Source organism: Rissa tridactyla, chromosome 9 (genome assembly GCF_028500815.1).
Source record: "Rissa tridactyla isolate bRisTri1 chromosome 9, bRisTri1.patW.cur.20221130, whole genome shotgun sequence".
Classification (NCBI taxonomy): domain Eukaryota; kingdom Metazoa; phylum Chordata; class Aves; order Charadriiformes; family Laridae; genus Rissa; species Rissa tridactyla.
In genome coordinates, this window is record NC_071474.1 from 44,118,281 (window position 1) to 44,140,689 (window position 22,409).

The 22,409-nt window shown below is 46.8% G+C and overlaps 1 protein-coding gene across 1 annotated transcript in view; it reads left to right on the plus strand.

Moving 5' to 3' along the window:
• The first annotated feature begins 12,072 nt into the window (after positions 1 to 12,072).
• Positions 12,073 to 22,409, plus strand: part of MSN (moesin) — a 48,219-nt gene continuing 37,882 nt past the window's right edge. The window contains exon 1 of the mRNA XM_054214424.1: positions 12,073 to 12,212. Coding sequence (XP_054070399.1) covers positions 12,201 to 12,212 — 12 coding nt within the window. The 5' untranslated portion in view covers positions 12,073 to 12,200. The remainder of the gene's footprint in view (positions 12,213 to 22,409) is intronic.

Here is a 22,409-nt window from a genome sequence, read left to right on the forward strand (position 1 = left end):
AGCAAATGACACAATGATTAAAAAAGCCAAACCTCATGATTTATGAAATGCATAATGGTTTACTGGAGACTGGCTTGTAGTTTTAGAGTACTAAATACAGCTATTAGTGTGGACCAGTCCTTCAGGGACAATATCTAATATGGTATAAAGCTTAAAACGAAACTTTCTGCCAAAGGAGCGATAGTTTACTCACATTCAGAGATAAGGAGCCAAAATTTCTGTTATTGTAACTCTGGAGCTGTATCAGTAGAGAATTTGTCATTCATTGGGTCAAAATGAAGCAATATTGCCAGCTTTCATGATATAATCTTGAGTTTTTAATATCCTCAGCATTTTTTATGAAGCTGAGCTCCTGGAATTGGACGTCTGGGGGTATTCTTTTTTTTTCTTAAAAAAAAAAAAAGAAAAGTAAATTCTCTAATAATAATAATAATGCAGACATTTTCATTAAGCATGGAAACAGCGATTTGGATGCAGCTAGGAAAAAAAGAAGCTCAAGTAGTTCTCAGTGTTTTTCAAAACGTGTAGGTCTGTTCCCTGACTTTGGAGGTCCGGCCACGAGGAACATGAAGAGGACGAAGGGAATACAAGTAAGAAACAGATTAAATTCTTCCCAGAGAAGCAAGTGCCTGCTGACTGATTCAGGTTAAGTGCTCATCTCCTCCATGGTGCCTGGCAGCAGGCAGCAGAGGACAGCGAGTGTCCAGTTCTCCTTGGAGCTGTGGGAGAGGGATGGAGACGTTAGTGCCCTGAACCATGGGGCTCCATAATTGCTGGTGTAGGAACTCGCTGCACCCTCTGTTATCCCCAGCACCCCTCGGAACGGAGGGTGCGCTTTGAGCCCAGGGAGACTTGTGCTGTGATTCAGGGAAGAAAAACAGCCTGACCCTGGCCCTGCTGCTTCTCCCGCAGCTCATCACAGAGAGCCAAAAGGCACATGCACAAACAAGTTCCGTATGTCACCACCCAGCCCTGGGACTATTGGAAGGGCATCTCCCTCCTTGGCTTCAGCGAGGACTTCTGATACCTCCTGTGCTCTTGAGGAGCCGTCCTTTTCCCTTAATGATTATTTTTAGCTATACGCTGGCCTTTCACGGAGAGGGACTTTGGTATCTCGATGGCTGTGTGGCTTCTAAAAGATAATTACCCAGAGAGCTTTTGTGTTTTCAAAGCACTGTACAAACATCAGTAAGCTAATCCTCCCTGCCCCCAGGATTGCTGAGGATGGAGGTTTTTGGTGGGGAAGGGGGAAGGTTCCTGGGCTCAGGGATCTTCTCAAAATACGTGTTTGGGCTTGAAAAACTAGTTTGGACAATGGGGGGGCTTTTTTTCCTTGTCGTTTTAACTCAGGGGATTTTCTTTTCTTAACAAACAAACAAGCAAACAAACAGAATGGGTTGAGTGAGAGAAAAAAAATGTAAAGCAAGGAAAAGAGTTACGTCTGTGTTTTAAAAGTGGGAGTCTGTGTTCCCTATGAAGATAGAAAAATTCTCCTGAAGCAGAACAGGCATCATTGGGACTGAGTGTCTGTTGCTGAAGGCAGCCATTTCTGGGACAGAAAACAACAAAGAACACAGTACGTATGTATGTATCTACCTTTGTTATCTATCCCACCTATCTACACACCTACCTTTTCCTTTTTTTTTTTAACCTACTCACTCTGCTGGTACAAAAATACAGACCAGGCTGGATGAGGCTTTGAGCAGCCTGGTCTGGTGGGAGGTGTCCCTGCCCAGGGCAGGGGGTTGGAACTGGATGATCTTTAAGGTCCCTTCCAACCCGAACCATTCTATGACTCTATGAAATATCCTAAATGCCTTAATTCTCTGCATTTTAGGATCCGAGATGCCGTGTGTTTAGTAAAAACCTAGGAAAAATAAATGATGCCATCTGTCATGCCTGTGTCTAACTGGGTGTGTGTGTGGGGGTGACGTGTGCTGTGTTGTGCATCGTCGTGTTTTGCTGTGGGGAAGAGCAGAACTCGATGCAGAGTGTGGGGGGGAGTTCGGGTGGCCCAGGGGTGCGTGTGTCTCACAGTCATGCAACCCTGACTGCACATCACACCGCGCAGCGTTAACAGGGAGGGAGGGGATTCCCTTCACTTGTGAGTGAATCAGCTGGGTGGGAGAGGGAGCACAAACATTCCCAGATTAGAATCCGGCTCTAGGCATCTCCCGCACAATAACGTTCTGGGTTGGTTTTTGGTTTTTTTGGAGTCTACTTTGTTCTAGCCCAGAAAGAGCTGCGATACTTACCAAGACAACATTGTCATGGGTCAGGGTTTGGTGCTCACCTGGAAAAAAACCCGCCATCTGAGCAGGAGCCAAGAGTAACGTCTTCAGTATATAACGTTCCTGCATTGGAATAAAAACGGCTGGCGACTCCCTGTATATTTTTAAGGTTTCCAAAAATAGGTCTAAGTCTCAGGCAAAATGAATGGAGCCAAGACTTAGATGGAAAGAACTGGTAAACTTTGTCTGAAACGGTTAGTGCTGAGATCATCTTCCACATTATACGCCACTACCTGGAAACAGGGGCCAGTTTTCTTTTCCCTCTTTATGGCTGGCTGAGCCCTATGTTCCAGTGCAGCGATACACTTGACCAAGTTTCAGTACAGTGGGGAGAATTGACTTAATGTTAGGGACGAGACCGAGAGCTTCCTCCCTGCTCTGCTCCTGCTCTGTAGGAGCTGGAATTCCTGGAGCACCGAGTCCGTTTTGGAGCCCTGGAGAAGCAGAGGGAAGTTGGATTATAAGCAGCTGCTCCGTGTGTGAGGGAGAGAAGGTTTTCTAATCACAATGGCAGGCGAGAGAGAAGGTCAGGGCGAGATAAGTGGGAGTAGGGGCTAAAACCTCCAGGGTAAAACCTCTGGGGAGGCACACACTTACATTCCAGGAGGAATTTGGTGAATCCCGAGTCCATAGGTGAGCCTGTGGCATTCTGCAAAGGGGAGAAGGAGAATTTAGGAGCCAACTTCAGAGCTGCAGTTTGATGCTCGGTTCACCCGTGGGCCAGTGTGGCTCCCAGGGGTGGCTCAGCCGGCCTGAGGCTGAAGGGGCTGTTCTGGCTGCATCTGAGACCTTCATCCTTGGAGGTTCCTGTCCCCACAGAGCTGCCAGTGAATCTGCATGTCTCCGTGCTCCCTAGGTCAGTTCTACCACCCTGATCCAGGTTAAAAATCCATCCTGCTAAAAATGTGCGACCAGGTTCAATAGGCACAAAACCAAGCATGGATCATTTTAACCGGTAAGCACGTCTACATTAACAAGTAGCGTGGTGAAACAGGAGCAGATCCAGAAAAAAAAAAAGAGCTGATGATGAATATTTGACATTCACACTAAATGTGTTTCAGAGGGAGCTTATTTTGGACTTGCTCTGTTCTGGTCCAACTAACTGAACGCTTGCCAACAGCTGGGGCACAATAGATGCCCCCCTGGAAGCGCATCTTCTGGCTGATTTTAATCCAAAAGGAATTCAGTTCACCAGGTGTAAGACCGCACCGTGATGGGAAGCCAAATGCAGCGCATAGGAAATTCACTTCAAAACCAAACTCCCGACCTGAACTAAAAAGCTAATGTAGATGCAGCTTGCTGACACAGTTTGGTGGCTGAGGAGATGGTAATCTCCAGGAGGGTGACGATGGGGGTGTGTGAAAACCTCTTAACCCAGCCCAATTACAGCCCGAACACCACACTGGCCTGCAGCTGAGTGCCCTGCAGCCCAAACCACTGCCCGCATCAGAGGCAGGGCTGCCTGCGGGGTCGCACACAGCGTATTCACTGGCTCCTGCTTCCAACTGCTACTTATGATTGACGATTTTGGAGGAATAATTCTATTCCCTCTGCCACAGCGGCCCCGCTATGCTGTTGATGAATGCAAAGGGGAGACAGGCTGGGAAGAGCGAAGTGATGGGACATTTGCTTGGGGCTCCCCGTGCCTGTGAGAAGGCGGCGAGCAGCATTCTGCAGCCATGAAACGGGGTCACTGAGCAGCTTGTGCCTGCGAGAGCCTACCTGCTGCTGCCCCAGGGCACGAAATGCTCTGGACCTACAGAAAAAAGGGGGCAGGGAGAGCCATCCAGGGAGTCAAAGGGCTGTTTTTTACTCAGTTTAACATAGACCTGGACTTCATCAAACTGCAGCTTTGTGCTGAAAGCTGGTGATGGTATGGCAACAGCTTGTTTAACGGTCTGTAGGAACTGTTGCTCTGGCTGCAGCAAGCTCCTGCTGGTTCTCTTACCCCCTCCCGGCACACTTACACAGCGCAGGGGCTGTATCCTGCTGACACGCTCAGGTCGGAGCAATGCCAGTATCCGTTACTCTCTCACTCTGATTTAATTTCGAATCTCGCGAGTAAGCAAGGAAGTTTTGAGGCCAAGAGGCTGCACCGCACACTTTCTGGGATGATCGAGGCGCAGAAGTGGATGCGCTGTAATACTGAGCTGTTCAAATCCTGTTGTACAGGTGTATTTCTACCCATGCGGAGTGAATGGCTCAGATACACGACCCTGACCTTCCAGCTGCAACATGAGCACAGAGACACTTCCCAAGTAAAGATCCATTACCGTGTATGACGATACAAAATACTGAGATGTGGAGAGTCTATCATCATCCACACCCGTTGTGCAAATTTGCCGTTGGTGGGATTTGGATCAGACTCTTGTGCAGTTTTTCCCTTTTTCTGTATCACAGACCCTGGACAAGAAAAGCAGCTGTTGTTCATGTCCTGCCGTCGGCCTCTCTGGTTCTTGCTGTTAGCAGTGCTCTGAAGTACCTGAGCTAGAAAACCTCAGGAGACTTTAAAAATAAACTCTTTGCACTGACAGCTTCAAAAAACATCCAGGAAACAATTCTTTACGATTAAGAATTTAGAAAATATGTAGAAACATTTATTTATAAATAATTAGCATAAAGTACAGAATTCGCGCTGCTGCCTGAAACCTTAAGATGACAACTTTGTCAGCCCCCTCTAAGACAGACAATATTATTATTATATTGCTTTTATAGCTGGGTTAATAAAAAAGAATACAAAATCATCCAGTCACCCACTGGCACAGCTCATAGGACCAAGTGGAGCTATCTTCTAGTCTCTGTCCCTAATCCATAGGACAGTCCTTTAACAGACTCATTTTTCTTAGGCTGGGGGTTGTGGTTTTTCAGTGCCTCGATTACTTTTGCTTTGCTCGTGGAGAGGCAGATTGATCAGGCGTCTTTATAGGAAAAAGCAAGCTGCGCTGTTCGAACAGTGTAGGCAGGTCCTGCGTCGGGGGCAGTCTCAGGACTTCCGAAGAAATGAGGTTTGTTATTGCTGTCGCTGTAGAGTTCCCATTTTCCTGTTCACCGCTTTCCACCCCCCATAAAACAGGCTCTTCGTTTCCTCTTCCACCCATTCTTTCCTTCTTTGCTTTCTACAGGAACACAGAATGAATGACTTTGTGAGGAAGACACTTGGTGATTCACTCATCTCTGTGTTTCAGGTCCCCGGCTGGTTTTAAAGCTAGATCCAGTTTAATCTCATAAACCACTCCATATAGCAAATGGTGCATGTGTGTGTGTGTGTGTCTGTGAAGAGGGGACAGGCAAGAAAAGGAATTTATAAAAAGTGAAGAGAAACGTGAGATGTCTTTCCAAAGGGCTGGCAAACTACTGGCACTTGTGCAAAGAACTGATATTTCGAATACATTTGGAACCAGTTGCCAAAAGAATTTGCTGTCATTTCATCATTTATAGTGTGTCAAATGCAGCCCTGATACAATTCTGTTGATTCCACTGGAGACACAAGATAAAGGATGAATGTATTTTGCAGGATTTCCTTCCTCCCCTCCTCCTTTGTCACCCCATGAACAAAACACAAAGAGCCCTGCCAGTCTCTACAGTTGTGCATGAACTAAAACCTTTAAAGGTGAAAATATCACCACACTCTGCCCGACGTGTCACGGCACCGCTGTCCTGCTTCCACTATCTCCTCTCATGATGGGGCTCTGTTTGCAGCTAGAGGTTCCTGCCGTGATATCTCATCGGGGCTGTTGGGGATTGTCCTGGTTTGAGGTAGTGACCAGCCCAGCCCAAACCGCGACAGAGATCCACGGGTTCATTTTAAACGGCCAAACCATATTGACCCAAAAATCCCTCTCAGAACTGGCTGCTCCCTGGTTCCTGTTTAATAACACTCAGTTTGGTCCCTCCATGGTCCTTTTACACCATCTCGGTCTCACTGTGTATACAATTACTCCTGATTATCACCTGTTGAAGCTGTCAGAAACCCCCAGTGTAAGTAAATGCATTCCTGATCGACTCCTATCCAGGGGTTGCCTGTACCAGAGCCATCTGCAGCCGGGTACTCAGTCCAGGAGGTCAGACTGGGCACTCACATTCTCTGGCATGCATGGGAGGAGACGCCTGGTGGCTTTCATTCCAAACTCCAAGTTCCCTATCTCTGAGTCAGAAAGGCTGTGGCCCTACATGGTCATCACACTGGTACCATCATCTTGGCTCCACACCAGGCATCTGAGAAGGAGCCAGGGCAGGACAGAAGGAAGGAGAGAAGAGAAAACTCCCGGAGAGCCTGTTTCTTTGGGGCACTGAAACTGGGAAGATCTTTCCTGAAGACTCCAAGTTGCCACACTTTCTGCAGCAAAGCCTAGTAGTGTGGCGGGTAAGCTCTCGCGGGCCTGAGCCCTGTTGAATCAAAGATTTGCTAGATTTTATGCCTACAAAGCTTTGGCTTGTCCTGTTAAGAAAGTAGAGTGGATGAAGAATGGAGTGACAGGTTTTGTTAGATTTTTTTTGAGCTTTAATTGTTTTTTCTATCATGGTTTGTTTACAGGGAGGCTTTGCTGGTCTAGACAGCTCTGGTGTGTGTCCCATAGGCTTTGTGGACTGCCTCAGGGGGTAAAATGCAGCGGGTAATGTAGTATTTTACCTCTAGCTCCCTGCTTCCAGTATGTTTTTAGTTGGCCATGACTACTGTAAATGCTTAATAGCTTCTGAGAAATACATACGAGTAAACATGTTTCCTTTTGGATACACGTCACACCATCAAACCTATGAGAATGAATACCATTGGAGCTACTTTTTAGGTTAGATATCTTTTCTAAAACTGAAAGACCTAGCTTGGTTCCTCCCATCGCCCATAGGAATAATTTCTCTTCACTAATTTGAGGCGGAACAGACCAGCGGGACTTGCCCCACCTCCTTGCTCTGAGGAGAAGGCGCCAGCGTCCGTCTCCAAAGCTCACATTGTTCCCATTCTGCACAGATTTCAGAGCATTTCTACATTACTACCTTTCACCCAAACCAGCAAAACATATTCCCATTCATTGTTTTGTCCTTGCTGGTTATGTTATCTGTTATTTGGGCTGCAAATATTTGGAGTGAGGTCCCAGAATAACCCATTAGATTTCCCTTTGCTCCCCTCAGTGCTGCAAGCAGCACAAGGTGCAGAAAGCAAGCGACAGATGAGCGTTTGCTCCCACATGGTACCTAGAAAGAACAATTGAAGAAGAGACAATTCTGGCAGATGGGTGGCTCTCATATTTTTTTCGTATGGTCATTGCATACATTGCACACCCTCTGTCTGGTTTGAAAGTCTCCTCTTTAGTCTCCCCTTCACACCAGATCCCCAGGCAAACACAGCAGCTCCCATACAGCGAGTCATTGTCCCTAGTCCCACCTTCTCCCTGGCTCCTTGCAGGGACCTCATGGGCAGTGAGGGACTTTGGCTGGAGGGAACTAGGATCTAGGGCTTTACAGAGCATCTGGTGGCCTCAAATCCCTGGGATTTCCAGGCAGTTCCAGCCCTGGGGAATGGACAAGCCAGGAGCTGGGACCATACACTGTAATGACCTCCGTTCCTTGAGGTGGAAAAGATGTCAGAGAAATGGGGTCACACATCCAGCAGCTGAGTGGGAGTAGAATTATTCTCAGCTTTTTCAAATCCTGCCTCCCTAGATGTGGTGTGCTCTCCCTTTGCCTCTCTCACCCCTCCAGCTTGAGAATCACTGCAAAAGATCACCCTGATGCTCAAGGCTTCAAGGTCTTAATGAGGCAAGGGTGTTTGGAAACAGTGATCGTGGGTGCTTGGGAGAGAAGATGCTTTTTACCTCTAAACACAATCAAACACTAAAATGATCCAAGATCATCATCAAAGGCATCTCACTCTGAACTTGTAGGCATGAATGCCTGAGCAGAAGGAAACTGTAAGAGCAGGAGGAAGAAGCTTACCTGCTATTCAAAGAATAGCTCATAACCAGAGTGGTTAAACAGAGGACAATCCAGGACTACTGTGTGGTGAAGGTGTAGTGCTCACACTATGGGAACAATCTCATTTTGTGCCTCCCTTTGCCTATGTGAATCGAACTAAATTTCTTCTACACCTTCTAGCATGGAACATGTTTGCTTTGGGATTTTTTGTTTGACTTTTTTTAATTACATTGCAGCAAGCTGGATGGAATAAGGCCTCTCTCTTCTGTCACAGCGACGCAAAGGGCAGTTCAACTTACCCAGCATTAGTCCAGAAAAACTATATGCTGGCGAAATGGCCCCTTGTTTGAGTGCTCATGCTAAATAATTCTGGTATTTCAGACCAAATAATTTACGTGCTTTTTCTGCTTAAAAGAAGGTACTACAAAAGGTTTGATGTAAATGAAACCAAGACAATAAATCCCCAGTGAAATACCAGACCTCCTCCCAGGAGAATGCTAAATGTCATCCTGGCCTAATCTGATTCTGAAATACTTTAATATTATTTGGGCTCTGAGCAGTCTGGAAATAACAGCATTTTTGAGGCCCTGGGTCATGTTACTCATCTCCACAGCCTCCTGCAGGGAGGATCTTTAGTCAGATGAGACTTTTACCCCTTGGAATCTCATCCTGCAGTCGGGGAGGGGAGATAACCCCTGCCTTGTGGCTCTCAAGGAATCCAGGGATGTGCTTGTTCTCACACACGGCCAGGCGGGGAGGACTGGGCTGCTGGATACCACCACCCCTCCGCAGAGGCTGGCCAAGGAGAGGTCCGGGAGGGAGGTGAGATCTCGGCGCAGCACCCCCGCAGCAGGAATTCCTCCCCACACTGCAGCTGGAGCACCCGTTCCATGGATTTGAGCTGAGTTTTAATGAGTTTCGACTCAGCTCAAATGTTTCAGATGACTCGTCCTCCTCCCTCGACAGGGAAGGGGAAGAGGAAAGGAAGAAGAGGAGAGGAAATAAAGCGGAGAGACTCACATGCCTGTCACAGGGAACTCTTGTCTTTCAAGTGGCATGAATGGTATTTTGTTTGGCTACTGCTGCGAGTAATAGAGAAGAAGGACAGGAGAAGTGGCTGGGGTGAGAAAGAAGTGTCTTGTCACGCTGTAGAATTCACTTTGCTTTTTCTCACCGCTCCCGGCTGTTTGTAGACTGTGTGACGTGCGGTTTGTGACTTTCTGAGCACATGGGCAATGGCTGGCACGGCCAGGGGGAATGCACAGGCTTTGGATCTGATTGTTTCGCTGGCACGGGGCTTCACTTGCATCACAGCCCCTGTTCTCAGCACTGTGAAGAAAATGTTCAGTCCCTGCATGCTAAACTATGGCTCCTTAAATTTATCAAGGAAATAGCCAGACTTTTATCCAAACAGTTTATCCTCCAAACAGTTACCTCAGTCATATGAAGGAATGTTGGAACAGAAGCCCCAACAGAAGCAGAATCGGGCTCTCCCCGCCACATATGGTGTTGTTAGCATGGTAACGAAGAAGTGTCCACAGACCCACTTGAATCCAGCGAGAAAGCCCACATCTAACATTCCTGGATCCAGACCTGGCACTGTGGGTGCCCTCTACCATTTGTCAAAATCACCAGCGAGTGCCTGTATTATTCCGGCTTTCTTCTGCCCATATCAATTTCTGTGGGAAACATGTGGAACCCTTTCATTGTTTGACCTAGTCTAAGAAAGTCTTAATGTAAAAGCGAGTCAGAAAAGGAAGAAAAACTTTCTACAATAGACTTTTAGGGACCCTGTGACTTTTTGTACAGAAAAGTTACATCAATTTACATCAATCGTAATTATACTGATGGTTTTTCCTATGCAGACACAGCACAGAGATTCTAGTTTAGGCGAAACCTGTCTATTCAGGTGAAGCAAACGGAACTCCTGGACCCCATTTCCATCTCCTGCCAGGTGGGCACAGGAATAGTTTTATTGCTCTCTGTGGTATTATTCCCAGTTTACTCTGGGGTAAGACACGGCCTTGTCTCTTAGAAACTCCATTTTTCTTTTTTATAGGGTGAGAACTATTCTGGATTTTCTCTTTCTCACATAATGCTGCACGGTGAGGAAACATCACATTGAAAAGCAAATCAACACATTTTATAAGCATCTGGTTTAAAAATTATTTGTGTTATATTACATATACTTTTACAACAATATTATTCCTTGGGGAAAAAAAGAGAAACTGCCTTTCTGCAGACCCTGAGGATTTAATTATGGGTATTTACAAGGCAGTTTTAGATCTTTTGAATGAACTGCCATTTTTAAAGACGTACAAAGTGTTATTATGAATCTGATGTCAATTCCCAACATACCTCAGTTTAATATTAATCCCAGCAGAATCCTGTAATCAAATTAAAAGAAAACAGTTTACTCAGCAGGAGTCTGTGCTGAACTGCCTAGTAGAGCTTGGCTTGCTCCCTTCCTATTTTATATCTGAATTTATGTGTTCTCATATTAACACAATCTTCATTTATTCAACATGCTGGAAAAAAAACTAGGTATGAAGTACAGCTAGTCTGCATGGTCTTTCCATCAACCAAGATGGCTTAAAGATTGAAAATATTTAGCGGATTTGACAAGAAGACCCAAATTCAAGAAAAATAAGAAGATAGGTTTCTACTTTCCTTAAAAAATAGGATGTTAAATTTATTGAGAACATTCCATTTCCTTCTCCTGGATGCGAGTTGTTAACTTTAAAAAGGATGACTTTTCTTTTTGCTCTGGGAGAAAGTAGGACTTGGGTCACTGTTTGACAGTTACGTTCAAAATCTCAAATGAGATGAGAAGGCTTCTTAAAATCCCCATGGAAATGCTGGACCTTGATTCCTGTCATCAGCAGTTCCAAAACACAGATGGCGAGTGGTCCTCGAACTCTTTTCATCTATGCATCGGATCGCTCCTTTATGCCATGGGATTATGGCGCTGGCCTCTGAGGAGGCTTGAAGACTAGAGGTGGTTTGCCTGCCAAGCTTCAGGGAGCCACAGCGCCTTGTGCTTTTGAGACACCTGGGGCTGGATGTGTGCTTTTTAAAACAGTCGGGTATGAAGCCCTTGTAGATGACAGCATGCTCGCTGAAGCTGCCAAGCGCTGAGGAGACTGAGCACCACCCCAAGCCAGCGTGACTCAGGCTGAAATGAGACAAAAGGCGGGACAAAAGGATTGCCCAGAGAAGCTGTGGGTGCCTGTCGTGGTTTGGGCTGGGCACTGAATGAACGACAGATGCTCTCTTTACCCCCATCCCTCAAGTGTTCAAGGCCAGGCTGGACGGGGCTTTGAGCAGCCTGGTCTGGTGGGAGGTGTCCCTGCCCAGGGCATGGGGATGGAACTAGATGATCTTTAAGGTCCCTTCCAACCCAAACCATCCTATGATTTATGATCAGCTTGTCAGTGCTGTGCTCTTACTCTGAACAGCGTAACCGCCCATAAAATAGCATATTTTTTTTTAAATAATGCTTTTAGCAAGGACCGGCAGTCCCTGTGACACCTGATACGCGAACAAACCTCAGCGCTCTGGCTTTCTGGGCGCATTTTTGGCCCCCAGTTTTGGGGCCGCTGGAAACCCCCCGGCTCCTGCCCAGGTGGGACTTTGCCGCTGCCCCCCCCGGCCGCTCCCCCCCCCGGGCCCCTCGCAGGGAACAGGGACGGCTCCTGCGGCGGGGGGGGGGACACACAGACCCTCCGGCCTCCCGGAGCCGCGGCGGCGAGGCCCGGCCGGGCCATGCGGTGCTCGAAGGCCGGGCCGGGCCGCGCCCCGCTGAAGCAGCCGGGGCGGGGGCGCCGCAGCTCCAGCCCCGAAGGGAGGCGGCCGGCAGCGGGGCGGGCCCGGGCGGGGCTTGCGGCGGGGCGGGCGGAGAGGAGCGGCGCGGAGTCCCGTTAGAAGCCAGCGCGGAGCCCGCCGAGAGCCCCAGCGGCGCAGGAGGAGCGACCTGCCGTGCCCCAGTCCGCCGGGAAGATGCCGAAAACGGTGGGTGCCAGCGAGAGCCGGGAGGCTGGGGGGGAAGCCCCGCCGCGGGGGCGGCTCTCGGCAGCGGCAGGGCGGGCGTGGCAGCGGCAGGGCCTCACGGCGGGGCTCTTCCCGCCTGCGCCCCGCCCGGGAGCGGCCGCGGCGGGGCCCGGGAGGCGCTGGAAGAGCCGGTGGCCGCCCCGGAGGGAGAGGGGGAAGGAAGGACCGGTGGGGAACGCGGCGCGGGTCGGGCGGGAGGGGAGCGGAGCCGCCCGTCCCCTCCATCTTGTGCTCCCTGCCCCGCCGCGGCACCCCCGCCTTGAGGGGCCGGGCCCGGGCCCCGCTCGGGGCAGCGCCCTGCCGAGGCCGCCCCGCCGCTAAGATGTCCGGTGGAGCGGTGCCCGCCGCCCTCCCCGCCCCAGGCGTGTGCGGCCCGGGGAAGGCGTGCCCGGTGAAGCCCTTCTAGAGCCCGATGGGGGAATTAATTGTGATTCTGTGGCCGCCTCTCGTGTGCCCTGCGAGGAGGAGAAGCCGGGGTTTTCACAACTCGTAATTAGTCAGTTTGAGTTGCTAGGGAGCCTTGTCCCAGCTTGACTCGAAGTATTTCTTGGCTGGAGAGATCTTGGTACTTCAGAAAGTCTGGTCAAGTCCGTACTTGACTCTCCCTCCCGCAGCAGGAGTTCGGTGACTAATGAGGAGCGTTGGGGTTTTTCCATTTAATTTCTCCTGGTCGGAGTAAGAGAATTGTCCTAGCCCTTCATTGATAAAACAGGAAGGAGCAGGCTGGAAAGCTCTGGACGTTTCCTCGCTGGGAGTGATCTGAAACGGCCTAAGAACATCTAATGTTTAAGCTAAGAGTCTCTGGTTTACATAAAGGAGAGAAAAAAATCCTAAACAAAACCCCACCCCTATGCAAGTGGAAGTTGAAATGGAATCCACCCTGATTTATTTTTTTTTTAACAGAGAGTTTAATTTTATTGCTTCAAAATAGATATCAAATGCCTGTTTGACTGACTTCTGCTTTTCCTGCTGTCTTAAGTGCCAGCTCTCTGAGACAATAGCTGGATTATTATTATTATTTTTTTAAACGTCAACATCTTAAAGGATATCAAATGTAAGCCACTTGAAGGTTAAGACAGTATTTTCTGAATCTTTAGAAAGGCCTTTCTTCAAACGTCAACAATGATTAGTCAAGAGTTAATTCCTAAAAAAAACCAATACAGGCAAACAAGTTCAGTAAGATTATCAGAAGTAGCTCAGGTTAGGGGACTTCTGTGTAAAAGGCAGTTGAGATGTTTTAGCCAGAGAATTTACAGTTGCGAGGAGCGACTTATCTTGGTGTGAATCACCCAAGAAATCCTGAACATGTTGCGGAGAAGCTCATGATGCTGGGTTCCCACTAACAGGCTGGATCCCAACCTCGCTGCGAGGTGCTGGGTTCAGCCCCCTCCATGTGCAGGCACACCCTGGGCTGGGCTGCTGTTCCCCGCCTGCTGCTTTCTGGTTCTGACAGAGCAGTTCTGCTTTTTCGGAGCTTCTTAAAAACTGGAACAGATAAAGAAATGCAAGCGCTTTGCTGTGACACTGTGTATTACACACCGCAGATTCCGCAGAAGGCGGGTTGAAGCGTGGGTGCCTGTTGAGGAAGGGAGCTGCAAGGCCGCCTGCTGTATCAGCCACCAGCCCTCGGTTTCCTGCCCCATCTGCCCTAGTTGCAGACCCAACTGAAACAATATTTTAAACATTTATTTCTTGAGCTGTGGTTTGCAGGAACAGGATATGCTGGCATAACTGTGTAATCAGTTCTTCATGTGAAAGAAACATGACTACTGCTGCGCTAGCTTAAGATTTGTTAATAGCTACTTAATTAACAAAACAGTAAAATGCAAGTGGCTTTCCTCAATCAAGGTCAAATGTGGGTGAAAATTCAGCAGTTAGATGTAGCTATATGTGGGCTTCATCACAAAAATAAATCCATTGTGAAGAAGACAGATGGAGGAAATGTTCCAGGGAACAGTTCTGGCTGGGCAGGAAAAACATTTGTGTCTAAAGTGTTTGGTAGCTCTTATCATTCATCTCACCAGCCTTACAGAACATGCTGCTGCACGGCTTGAGCAGCAAAACCTGTTGAGTTCTGAGTCCCTACTCCTCCTTAAGCTAGGCTAAATGTTAACGCATCTAGCAAGGAATTGCCATTTCACTCCGTGAGACTTGCTACGAGTGGCACTATGCTTTGGTGCACTATTAATAGGAATCCAAGATTAACTCTGGTAACCTTTGAACTAGTGGCACATGACTGGCAGATGTGAAGTGTGATGTCTGTGCAGGGGTTTTGGTTGCTGGAGGCCTTGTAGGCTGTGTTGAAAGTCCATCATGGATCGACCTGCTGATCCTGCCATGCTATCAGCAAGAAAGACTCAGTTTTATCTAGAGGATCTTATAGTTAAGCAACCAACTCTGATTTATTGGCTTGTTGTGTTTTTTTTGTTCTGAAAAGTTTGCAAGGCATAAATGGTTAAAGCACACATCAAAGAGGATGTGTAATTCCCCCCATGCTTTGTATTGCAGAGGGGTGGAAGCAGTTGAGTGCTAAAACGCCTCTTGCAAGCCACCATCAAGCTCTGAAAAGTCTCTCCCCCAGTTGTAGAAGTTTGTGTGTTGGCCAAGAGTAGGCTCTGATCTCATGCTGAGTGACTGGGGCTCTGGTCTCGCACTGACTCATCTCAGACTGGGCAGAGCTGGAAGTCGTGCTGGCTTCCAAATCCTGATAGAAGTGAATGAACTGTCACGTTGATGGCTAGTCCGAGCACCATAGTTAATCACTTGAACTTGTATTACAAAAACCCTCTTAGTTGGAGGAGTGGGAGGGGAAAGCGACCTTTTTTTGTACCAGTCATGCCTGTTTAATGGGCTGATACATTACTGTATTTTTAGCTATTAGAAAAGGCAATGTTTCTGTATCGGGATTCATTAACTATTTTTGCCTATGAATGTACTTACTTTGTGGCCGTCTGAATGGATAGGCCGCTGAACTTAAATGTGGGCATCTGTTATGTGCATTCAACTGTCCTGTCGCTAGGACCTGAACAGTTCTGTTTTAGGTAACGTGATCTTTACTTGTTGAAGAGAAATGGGTTTAATCAGAGCTAATCTCGTGATTAGCTTCGAACTAAGGTGTAATAAAGTTTGAACTCTTCTTATTGTATTAGCAGAACTGTTTCTCTCGATGTTCAGATCATAAGCCTCCAGGTTTCTAGGGCAAAGTGTTATTGCAGAGAAAATCAACTTGGACAAGCATGAAGTCTGCAGCACAAAAGGACAGTAAGATTCATAGGTCTCAGCTCAATGATGCTATTTAAGATTAGTTTTTTAAAAAAGTCTTTTCTGTTGTTGCCTTTTCCCTTAATGCTTTCTAAAACTTGGTGTAGCAATAGCCATTAAGGTCTTCAGGGACCCTGTCTGTAGCATAAATTCCCCGTCCTAATTCCCAGTTGGACTCCAAAGGTCCTTGAAGGGTATCTCCGTTTGTTATTTGGAACTGTGTAGGTCTGGTTAGAAGAAAGGTAACTGAGAGACTGGGGTAGGAGGTATCAGGAGAATCCGTCCTGTGGATATTGGTTTCCTGATGTGTAGGTACTTGGTACCGAATGCTGCAACAAGATGGCAGCTATGCGCAGAGTGCTACATTTGTTTGGGTGATCTTTTTTTTTTTTTTTTTTTCCCCCCCTTGTAGAATTTGCTAGAGGTCTTAAAAGCTGACGGGGAAAGGTGGACAGTGATGGGAACCTTGATTTGTAATGGATGGGCACTTTTCTCTTATTGCCCTGGGTTTTGCATCCTGTTGTGCTATGAAAGAATCATAGAATGATTTAGGTTGGAAGGGACCTTAAAGAGCGTCTAGTTCCAACACCCCTGTCATGGGCAGGGACGCCTCACGCTAGACCAGGTTGCTTAACTCTACAATGCTTCTCAACACTAGAAACATTCCAGATGCCCTCTGTCTTATCCCAGGATCAACCTTTTGGTGTTATATCTCTTCCTCTCCCTCGCTCAGTATAAGTTGGGAAGCTTAGCAGCACTGATCGAAGTTAGGCAGGCTTTGGTGTGACATGGGTGCTAGCTTGGTAGGCAAACTCAATCTATTACACCTTTCTTCCGACACTATTGGATACATGGAGTTGCTGTAAAAAGGTGTGTTTGAGAGCTCCCAAAGACCTTGCTTTATACAGGAGCCTGTTGGTGAATTTCAGATGACTTTGTACTTCAGAAGCAGCAATAGCTAAAACATACCGAGTGTACAGTGGACTCAGGTAAACTACTAGACTGGTATACAATGAATTATTGGTAGTTTTATACCCACCATGGGATTTTACAAACCAGGAAAAGCCTTTACACACCCTAGCTTGTATTGTATTCATCAGCTTGGTTCCTAGATTCTTCAAGAATAACAAGGCTTTACTTCTTGTGCAGACGAAGCAGTTAAGCCTGATAGTGAGCAAAAGCTTCTGTTTGGTACTTCTGGGTCTTCTATGTTAAAGTTAAACGGAGTTTAAAGAATACTACTGGTAAACTAATGTTCACTTTGTTTTTATATACTGCTAAAATCTTGCTTCCCCTTCTTATGGCCAGCCTGGCACCTAACCGGCAGTGTTGTGCAGAAAACATCAGTTATAGTGGCTCCAGACTGTAGTGAGCGAGAACTATTCTGAGCGCCTGATCTGAATTGGTGGTTGTGGTCCTGTTCTTGAAACTTTAATGTGACAGTGTCAGGCCTGAGAGTGTTTATCACACCAAAAATTCTGGGAGATTAAACGTGTTGAGTCCTTTCTTTTGTTTTTGACCTCTTGATTTGTTGCTTGAGGCAGATGAGCAAGAAGCAGGTTGGTGAGGTGCACACAATAAAAGGAGCCCAAGGAAAGATTTAGATCTGCTGCTTCCCCCATAAGAATCCTATGGGGAAAAGAGAGCCCAATGTCAGGGGCTGGTCATCACTTGCTTCTTGCAAATATCCTGTACCCTGAGCATTTACTGGCAGTACCTTTTTTTGGACCTGCGAGGGGTTGCAGCACTTTCCTTGGGGTGACCCTGCCTCGTCTGATTAATCACCACTGAAGGTTAATTACAATTCTTGCATTTCTTGTGAGGATAGTTCATAAGATGTCTTAATATGGACTCCTTTTTTTGACAGGAAATGGCATCACTGCCTCTAGAGGAAACTTATTTCAGTTGTTTTATGTCTAATGTCTGGTCTGAAGTGAAATCCTCCTGCGCGGAGCTCACTGAAGTCCCTAGGTAGCTACATGAAGGGTGGCTGATGAACTGAAACAGAATGATTCAGGCACCTCCTGGTGAAGCGGGGGCGCAGGGGGAGCAGGACCCTTCCCCAATTGCTGGGCTCTGCCTGTCCTTGCTGTTCCACTGACACTTTCCGCAGCGAGGAACTGAAACAGAATGATTCAGGCACCTCCTGGTGAAGCGGGGGCGCAGGGGGAGCAGGACCCTTCCCCAGTTGCTGGGCTCTGCCTGTCCTTGTTGTTCCACTGACACTTTCCGCAGCGAAACCCCTCTGGAAGAGGTAGCTCTGGCCCTGCTCCAGGGTTTAAAGGAAGCTGACTAAAAGCTTCCTCTAGCTACGTCATCTCCTGGACTCTTTCCTGACTTGGTGCAGCTCAAACAACCTTATTTGGCTGACTTCTTTTTTTCTTTTTTTTTTTTTAACTTTTCCCCCCCCCCCTCCTTCTGTGCAGTGAGAGGGCCTCCCTCAATTTGCACAATAAAGCTGTTATCTCTGCTTAATCGCTGTTCTGAGGACTACAATGGGGTCTGCTTGAAAAAAAGTTCCAAGATCCCAACACTAAGTCCTCGGGTCGCCGTGCCCTCCCCGCCCCCCCCCCCCCGCAGTGTCTTGATTGTCTGGCTGCTACATGATTATATTAGAAATCACGATCAGCCTGCAAAGGAGTCTCTCTGCTGGTGTAAAAACAGCATTGGAAAAGAGGAAATCCCTCCCTGCCCAGGAATAATCCAGGGCAATTAACTGATGTAAATTAAGAGCACTAGTAAGCAGCCAGTTAATTGCTTGCTTTTCCCTAGGGGTGTTTGGGAACAGCAGGAATTTGCATAGTGCAGCCAATAATACTGCATCAAAGGAGTTTGTTTTTACCCCATCTGAAGCTTCCAAAGCAGGCTGAAGTCTCTCGATTCATGGAAGGCTACTCTTTTGGGCAAATCTCTTTATAACACTTCTGTGGCTGTTTCTAGGTGGAGCGTTCAAGTGTTTTGGAAGTTGCGGGCATAAAACCCACCCGTCTGACTCCAGTAGCTAACGCTGACTCTTACTGTAATGTTTAAGAGATTGTGGAGCAAATACTTGGCAGGGATGTAGGAAGAGAGAGTGACTAGCAGGCTTGGTGGTTATAAAACCACAGGATCAGCTGCAGCTGTTTGAAGATTTAAAACCTGAAATTGCAGAGGTTTGGGCCTTATATTGGCAGGAGACAGTTATGGCGGCAGCAACTGTGGATACGTGGGTAGGTGATTTGGTGCCGCTTCCTTCCTGTGCGGCTATGAAAGGGTATCCTCGCTTCTCTGAGCGTGTGATCCTCCAGTGGAGTACTGGGGAAGGTAGAAATTCCTGGCCTTTTGTATAGCAGCTTGTTGAACTTGTATTAAATGGGGAGAAAACACCCTTTGAAGAGGTCTTTAATGGTATGACTCCTGCAAAATGCTTTTTTTACTAGTTGTTCTAACATCTCTGAAGCTGTGGTTGTTCTGAGGAACTCTTTCAAAAATACAAACTTTGGATGAAGGAGTAATGTCCAGTTCTCATCCCGTTCCCAGGCTAAGAAATAGGAGTGTCTGGCCGTGTTAGATTTCTCTCCTTTTGACCATTGCGGTTGAGGAATAGCTACAGACAAAGGCAGAGGGGTGCCCCTAAAGGAGGAATGAATGAAAAAGCTCCGGATCTGATCTGCTCTGTAGAGAAACATGCAATTAGGCAAGAGTGGGATGACAGACTAGGAGGGGGAAGAGACAGACTCCTCTCTCTCTGCCAGCAGTGATTCTGTGTAGAGAAAAACAAGATCTCGGAAGAGATCAGAAAGAGGATGACTGAAGTAGTGAATAAGAGTGTCATGGTACGCATGGTCCAGACTGATCTATGTTCTTGCCGGTTTCTAGCACTATTGGCCAACTTGTTTGTTTTGTAGAGGGAGGCTACTCAGGAGAGCAGACGTCACTGTACTGGAGTGTGAATACTGTAAAACCTCGGTTTCTTTTTTTGCGGGTGGGTACGTTAAGTCAGTGTCAGAGAATCTTGCGTGCAGCATATTAGAGAACTGCTGTTCTGCCATTGTATGCCTTCCTATGTTCTCCAGGTATTTTCTTTTTAAAGAAAAACATGACTTCCTGCAGCCATGAGCCATTCTTGTCTGTCTGTATATCACTGATTTGTCCTCTTCTCCTTGGTAAGCCCTTATGACTCACAATCTTTTTTCTCTCTACATTGGGAGACCTAGTTATGGTGGGGAAATGACTAAGTACAGGAAAAATCTGCCATCACAGTTTGATCAATCACTTAGTCAGACCATTTAATAAATATATTTGGTTTTATGTAACGCAGGCTAATAAAGCATGGAATTCTAGGCTAAATCTTTCCTTGCCATAGCCTTTAAACTGTACTGAACTTTGCTGTCTGGTATTAATTCTGTGCTTGGTTACAGTGCAAAAAAATGAGCTGACAGATAAATTATTAGGGTGAAGTGTCAGGGCTGTCAATGTTCCCCACCCCCCAGACGTGTGGCTTTTTGTTCATAGTGTCTCTAAGAATAATAAGGTGTAATTTTTTCAGTCTCTGAGTATGCTATTCTGAAATAGCGAATTAAAAAAAAGTGTCTATTTCCTCAATAGACTAAATGTCTTTTCAAGCTGGTTGCTGGAGGGACAAGAGGGTTCTGGTTGCGTTCGTTTTTTTTTTCTCTCTATTAAAATACAGAACTTGATACCATCCTAAAATGATCGTAATCGACAGGATTTGCAGAATGGCAGCAAATGGTTCTGAAGGCACTCCGTAAGGAAGTAAGGCAGCTCCACTGCTGACAGATTCAAGCAATATCAGGTTGCCCAATAAAAAAGTGGTGATACAAACCCCATACAATACTTTGTGGTCCATTACATCCTCTTCTATGTAAACAATCCTGTTGGTCCTATTAGTATAACAACTCCCTGGCGACCTTGGAGTTCCAGTTAGAAATAATAGAGGAGGAGGGATTTGTACATATGTATTAAAAGTAAGGCTATACTTACTGGTCCATTAAGCAGACACTTTGATTAATGCTTGACCTGTTCCTGTGCAAGTTAGCAAGAGGCATCTGGCATAGAAGTCTACATATAGACATCTTTAGAAATGCTTCCTCCTTGTGTGCAAGAGGGTGGTTCTTGCAGAAGTTGACCAGTGGTGTATCTGTGCAGGAAAACTGGCTAAACGCTGGTGCTCCAGTACTTCTTTTTTAGGTTTAGCAAAGTAATGCTGACCATTGGTCAAGAAAGGGTCAGCAAATCAAAAATTTTTCATAAAAGGGTAATAATAAATATGCTTAATATTTATTTCAATTGTATAAAGATGTTCTAAATTGAACTTAAACTACAATAAAACTTCCACTCTCATCTTTCCCTTCCCCTTGTTTAAAACAAGAATTATCATCTGACAACATGTTGGTTATTGGACGCATGGATGTAGTTTCAAATATGCTCACTTATTTTCTTGGTGAGTTTCTTCTTGCTTTCATATTCTATATTGAACATACAACTTCAGGGTAGTTAGAGTAGAATTCTAAAGGTGGAAACTGGAAAGTTAAAGGTTCTTAGCAAACTTGGTTTCTGTAGCTTCCTTTAAAGGAGATAAAGTGTTTTTCTGTCTTAGGATGGGTAAGAGATTTTTCACTTGAAGGATTTTTGTCCTGTAATGAAACTACTTTCTGTTCAACATGTGCGCAATATACAAATAGTGTGGTTTATCTTTTTTTGGGCTCTAAAAGAAATAGATAGGACTGTCCATCACAACCTCTACTTAGAATAGATTAGTGCAGTTGGAAGGGACCTACAACAATCATATACTCCAACTGCCCGACCGCTTCAGCGCTGACCAAAAGGTAAAGCATGTTATTAAGGGCACTGTCCAAAAGCCTCTTCACCACTGACAGCCATGATGCATTGACCACCTGGAAGCCTGTTCCAGGGTTTGACCACCCTCTGGGTAAAGAAGTGTTTCCTCATGTCAAATCTGATCCTCCCCTGACACAGCTCTGAGCCATTCCCATGTGTGGATCCCAGGGAGAAGAGCTCAGCACCTCCCTCTCCATATCCCCTCCTCTGGGAGCCGCAGAGAGCGATGAGGTGGCCCCTCGGCCTCCTTCTCTCCAAAGGAGACAAACCCAGAGTCCTCAGCAGCTCCTCAGAGGATGTGCTGTCCAGCCCTGTCACCAGCTTGGTTGCCCTCCTCTGGATGTGTCTGAGCACCTTCACATCTTTAAATGGTGGGGCTCAGCACTGCACACAGTGCTCCAGGTGAGGCCACGCCAGTGCTGAATACAATGCGATCATCCCCTCTCTTGACCAGCTGGTTGTGCTGTGTTTGATGCCTCCCAGGATGCGATCTGCCCTCTTAGTGCCAGGGCACACTGCTGGTTCCTATCGAGCCTGCTGCCAACCAGCACCCCCAGATCCCTTCCTGCCGGGCGGTTCTCTGGCCACTCCTCTCCCAGTTTAGACTTGTGCCCGGTGTTACTCCATCCCAGGTGCAGGATCTGGTATTTATGCTTATTAAATTTCATGCTGTTGATGATTGCCCAATGCTCCAAACTATCTAGATCTCTCTGCAAGGCCTCACGTCCCTCAAGAGCGTCAATGGCATCTCCCAGTTTGGTATCATCAGCAAACTTGTAAATGGTGCATTTAACTTGTGCATCCAAACAACCGACAAATACACTGAACGGCACTGGCCCTAGGATTGAGCCCTGAGGAACTCTGCTGGTGATGGGTCACCAACCAGATGTAACCCCGTTCTCTGCAGCCTTTTGAGCCCTGCTATACAACCAGTTGTTCACCCAGTGCACCGTGATCATCCCACAGCTGGTCCAGAAGGATGCTGTGAGGGAAAGTATCAAAAGCCTTAATAAAATCCAGAAAAACTACATCCACTGCCTTACCTTCATCCACTAG